The sequence below is a fragment of the Canis lupus genome, chromosome 4 (assembly GCF_011100685.1).
Source record: "Canis lupus familiaris isolate Mischka breed German Shepherd chromosome 4, alternate assembly UU_Cfam_GSD_1.0, whole genome shotgun sequence".
NCBI lineage: Eukaryota > Metazoa > Chordata > Mammalia > Carnivora > Canidae > Canis > Canis lupus.
This window is the reverse complement of record NC_049225.1, coordinates 41,708,965-41,713,990: the sequence shown is the minus strand read 5'-3', so window position 1 is coordinate 41,713,990 and position 5,026 is coordinate 41,708,965. Positions and strand designations below refer to the sequence as shown.

General features: G+C 67.2%; 1 protein-coding gene across 1 annotated transcript; it reads left to right on the top strand.

Moving 5' to 3' along the window:
• The first annotated feature begins 328 nt into the window (after positions 1-328).
• On the top strand, positions 329-2,513 carry TLX3 (T cell leukemia homeobox 3). Its single transcript, XM_038533745.1, has 3 exons — positions 329-749; positions 1,082-1,325; positions 2,217-2,513. The coding sequence occupies exons 1-3, from the start codon at positions 329-331 to the stop codon at positions 2,425-2,427; spliced, it is 876 nt and encodes a 291-aa protein (XP_038389673.1). The 3' UTR covers positions 2,428-2,513.
• The last annotated feature ends 2,513 nt before the right edge of the window (positions 2,514-5,026 follow it).

Genomic DNA, 5,026 nt, shown 5'->3' with positions numbered 1-5,026 from the left:
AATTTGACCTATTGTTCGTTTGTTAAAATGATGTCACCTTGGAACAGTCCCTAAGCTCCTATTTCCATGAATTAGGCCTTTATTGAAAGCCGGGAGCCAATGGGAGGAGAGAGGCTTGTTGATCGCAGCCAATGGCTGCGGCGGGAGAGGAATTAGCAGCGGAAACTCCAGGTTCGGTTCAAGAAAGATGACACAGAGCCTGTCGGGCCCGCGCACTCTTGGCAAAGTTTCAGTGCGACGAGAGGCGCCGGGCGCTCCATGGCCGCGCCGTGACCGGGACCCGGCCGCCTCCCCGCCCAGCCCAGCCCAGCCCGTGCGCCCGCCCAGGATGGAGGCGCCCGCCAGCGCGCAGACCCCGCACCCGCACGAGCCCATCAGCTTCGGCATCGACCAGATCCTCAACAGCCCGGACCAGGACAGCGCACCGGCCCCGCGGGGCCCCGACGGCGCCAGCTACCTGGGCGGGCCCCCCGGGGGCCGTCCGGGCGCCACGTACCCGTCCCTACCCGCCTCCTTTGCGGGCCTCGGCGCGCCCTTCGAGGACCCGGGATCTTACAGTGTCAACCTGAGCCTGGCGCCCGCCGGCGTGATCCGGGTGCCCGCACACAGGCCGCTGCCCGGGGCCGTGCCGCCGCCTCTGCCCAGCGCGCTGCCCGCCATGCCCTCCGTGCCCACGGTCTCCAGCCTGGGCGGCCTCAACTTCCCCTGGATGGAGAGCAGCCGCCGCTTCGTGAAAGACCGCTTCACAGGTGAGCGGGGCCGGCGAACAGGCGCCGGCCTCGGCCCTCCCGGGCCAGGGGCGCCGCGCCCGGGAAACGATTCCGGAGGCCCGAGCAGCGGAGGCCTCGGAGCCCGGGGCCCCGGGCGACCCCGGCGGGGAGGAAAATCGGGGAGTTGCGGGCAAATAAGCCCACGCCCAGGGGAAGGGGGGTGTCTCCCACACGGCTGGTGCCGCTGGGGGCGCGGGGGACCTCCGGAGCCGCGGAGCCCCCTGCGCCCCAGCGGGCGCCTCGGGGTCCGCGCGGAGCCCGAGCGGCGGCCGGGCCGGGCTGGGCTTCAGGGGCCTCGCGTGTCTCCGCAGCGGCGGCGGCGCTCACGCCCTTCACCGTGACCCGGCGCATCGGCCACCCCTACCAGAACCGGACGCCGCCCAAGCGGAAGAAGCCGCGCACGTCCTTTTCTCGGGTGCAGATCTGCGAGCTGGAGAAGCGCTTCCACCGCCAGAAGTACCTGGCCTCGGCCGAGAGGGCGGCGCTCGCCAAGTCCCTCAAAATGACGGACGCGCAGGTCAAGACGTGGTTCCAAAACCGGAGGACCAAGTGGCGGTGAGAGAGGCCCGGCTTGGCCCGGCTTGCACCCGCGCCGCGGCCTCGCGCTCTCCCGACCCCGTGCCCCCGCCCCCCGCCCTCCCGGGGCCGCGCCTCCCCACTCCTTCCCAAATTTTTGCTCCCTTCTCTCCTCCTGCCCGCCCGCCTCGGCTTCTCCCGCATCCTCATCCCCGCGTCGCTCTCGTGCGCCTCTCCAACCCTCAGGGTTCTCTTCCGTCTCCCCGCCGGGTCGGTTTCCTCCCACCTGCACCGCCACCGGCACCCGCCCCACCCCCGCCCGGGGCCTCTCGCACGCCCGCCCCTGTCGCCTCCCGCTTGCCCTCTCGGATTTCCGACCGTGCGCGCGGGCTGCCCATCCCGACTCCAGCCCCGTTTTTATCCGATCCCTATTTCCACCCAACCCGGGAACGGCGAAGCGATCGCGTTTTGGAAGAGAGGTTCGAGAAGGGCCTGGGAGAACTGGAAGAGGCTGACCCGGCCCAGGGACACTGCGCAGGCAGCGCAGAGCCAGCCCCCCCCCCCCCCCACCCCCGCGGGCCCTAGCGACCCGACCGTCCGCAGGGCCGGGTCGGTTACACGCACGCCCTGCCCTTGATGTCCCGCAAAAGAAACATCTTTGTTGCTGGCGAAGCCACGACACCCGGACGTGCAGGTGGGCGGCGGGCTGAGTCCCCTCCCCGCGGCCGCCCGACACAACAACAAAAACAAGCGATGCCAACCCACTCCCCGGACGCGCGGGCCTCGGGCGCGCGGCGCCAGCAGGGGTGCAGACGGTCCCGGCCCCGAGGCTCCCGGCTGGCCTCCGCTCCCGGGAGGCCTGGGGCCCCGCCGGCGGCCCCGCAGTGCCGGGTGCATGACGGTGCTGTCCCTCTCCCTCCCCCGGTGCAGGCGGCAGACGGCGGAGGAGCGGGAGGCGGAGCGGCAGCAGGCGAGCCGGCTCATGCTGCAGCTGCAACACGACGCCTTCCAAAAGAGCCTCAACGACTCCATCCAGCCCGACCCTCTCTGTCTGCACAACTCGTCGCTCTTTGCTCTGCAGAATCTGCAGCCCTGGGAGGAGGACAGCTCCAAGGTCCCCGCCGTCACCTCTCTGGTGTGAGCCACCAGCGCGCACAGTCGCCAAGGATCGCCGCCCCCACCTGGCGGGGCGCCCCGGGCCCCCAGCCGGGCTGGGGCGGACCCGAGGCCGAGAGGGACAGGGGCCTCCGAGCTCGAGTAGGCCCCGGGGCGCGGCCGCATCCCCGCCGGCCGCGGAGGGGGGCTGGGCCCGGGCTCCGCGCGGCTGCACAATCCGAGCCCCCGCCCCGCGCCCAGTCCCGCCCCAGGCCGGGCCTGACAAAGAAAGCGCCTTACGTTTCTCCGCCCCTCGCCCGCACCCCCCCGGGCCGGGCGCCTGTATTATACTTTGTACTTTTGCCCAAACGTGTAAATAATAAAAAAAGAAGTTTTGGCTTTTTTCTTTAGAAACCGGCCACCTGCTTCCCCCGCGGGGGCCGCTGGAGGAGGGGCGGCCGACCAGGTGGCTGGGGGGAGCGCCAGGGCTGGGGCACCCTGCGTTTGCGCTGGGTCCACTCCTCTCCTTTTCCGTTCCTTTTATTTAAGTCGTTTTATTTAATAAAAAAGTTAGCTATTTCACTTAACGCCGCTTTTATTTCGTTTTCGTTCCAATAATGCTCGGCGAGCCCGGCCCCGCGCCCCAACCCCTTCGGCGGTGGAGGCCGAGCCGCGGCGTTGCAGGGGCGCGTCCACATCTCCAAGCTTCGTCGGTTTTCGCCTCAGCTCCAACCGCGGCCGGGGCCCGGGGAGGATCCGCGGTGCAGGTCAGTGCGTGCCGGCCGTGGGCCGTCTGGGCGCCGGCGGGGTGGGGCGGGCCGGGGCAGGGCCCTCGACGCCCAGGGGTCGAAGGTCGGCGCCGGGCAGGGCCGGGGATGAAAGGCCCCCTGGCGGGTACCTAGGTCGTCGCGGGCCCACCTAGGGGGCGAAAGGCACCGGGACCTCGGACTTCTAGGAACTCGGAGCCCTCCCCGCCAACCCCCTGACCTCCTTCTTCCAGTGAGGCCTCAGGCCCTGGGCGACCCCAAGGACTGGCACTAGGGGCCCCGGGCGCACCGTGGCGGGCTGAGTGCACGGAACCGGGGCGCGTCCTGGGGCTCCAGGCGCTGGCTGGCTGAGGAGTAAGCGCCGAGCCAAACCCAGAACGCTCGCACCCTTTTGGGTTACGTGGGGCCGCAGGTGGGGCGTGACGTCATGCAACGTCACGGCAGCCTGGCCTGGCGGCGTCACTAGGCAGGAGAGGGGCGGGGCTCCTGGGAAGCCTGGACCGCCGAGCCCAGGTGTGACAGCCGCGAGGCCCGGTCCCGCAGCTTTCCCTGGGCCCGGAAGCTGCGAGTTTCGGGACCAGGATGCGCGGTGGGTGGTCCCTGCCGACAAACGGCTTCGAAGCGCTCGTGAACGTTTCCTCTTGCTCCCTCATTTTTGTTTTCCTTTTATTCGGTCTTTTAAATTTTTTCTTACTTCCGGCCGCTCCACTTCTTTCTCTATACGATGTTCTCTATTTTCTACTCTACTCGTGACTCTCGGCCTCCGTGTGACTATAACTTACTTTTTTTTTTTTTTTTACAGTTTTTTGTTTCCCTCTATAGTTCGTTCACTATTGCTTTTAGTTTTTCCCGACTCTTTTTTTGTCGCATCCTGCCCCCCTCCTCTCTCCATTTCTGAGTCCCCCGTCCTCTGTCCCTCTCCCCAGGTTTCCTTTCCTGCCTCTCTTCCTCCTTGCCTCCTCTCCTTTTGTCCTTCCTGTTTTCTTTCTCTGGCCTCTGAATCTCTCCGCTTCCAACTTCCTCGGTGCCTGTCCCTGCCACTCCCCGCTGGCCTCCGTCCCCTCCTCCTGACCCGGCTCCCGTTAGCTCCCTGGGGCGAAACGGTTCTGGGGCCGCCCCACAGGCCCTAGAGCCGCCCCCGGCCCCGGTACACCGCCTCCCCACCCCCCACCCCGACTCCCCGGGCCAAGCGCCACCCTGCGGGCGCGGGTGTTCGGGCGCCTTCGTTGTACGCGGGCTACGGGATTGTCTACACCGGCAGGGCTCGAGAAAGGGGAGGGAGTCTAAGAAACGCCACCGGTGCTCCCACGGTTGCAGCCTTCGCCTCCCCTTCCAAGCCCTGCTCGCCTGGCACCCCCAGAGAGGGACTAGGGGGACGAAGACCTTGGGTCTCCTCGGCGGGTGGTTTCCTGAAATGCTTGTTTTCTCCGCTGGGAAGCGTGATGACCGCCCCCACCGCCCCCACCGGGATGGGGAACTTTGGCCCTCGCGCTGGGGACTCGAGCCTCTAGGAACGACCCTCTGTCCTCTGCTGGCCAAGCCGCCCCTTCCCCAGGGACGGGCGTCGCTTCCCAACTTCCCTCACTGTTTTTCTCTTTTTCTCTATAACAAGGCATAGTGGTTTTGTTTTTCTAAATTGTTTTTGTCGTTTTGCCAGGATCACCCTCAATTCGTGGGCCTTTTTGGGGATCGCACACACGTCTTTTTCTTTCTCTTTGGTGCCTCGCTTCGAGCAAAAGTTCTGTGACCCAGAAGCCCGCCTCTGCCGGCGCTGGGCCAGGCCAGGGGATGGGGACCTACCGAGTGTTGCTCGGGCTGTCAGGGACGTCAGTCTTTTTCCCCACCGGGTGCTTCTGGGGCTTTCGCCCTCTCGGAGAG

Coding starts and splice junctions, on each gene's coding strand:
- TLX3 (XM_038533745.1), top strand. CDS start 329: ATGGAGGCGCCCGCCAGCGCGCAGACCCCGCACCCGCACGAGCCCATC. Junction 750..1,081: donor CGTGAAAGACCGCTTCACAG/GTGAGCGGGGCC, acceptor GTGTCTCCGCAG/CGGCGGCGGCGCTCACGCCC. Junction 1,326..2,216: donor AACCGGAGGACCAAGTGGCG/GTGAGAGAGGCC, acceptor CCCCCGGTGCAG/GCGGCAGACGGCGGAGGAGC.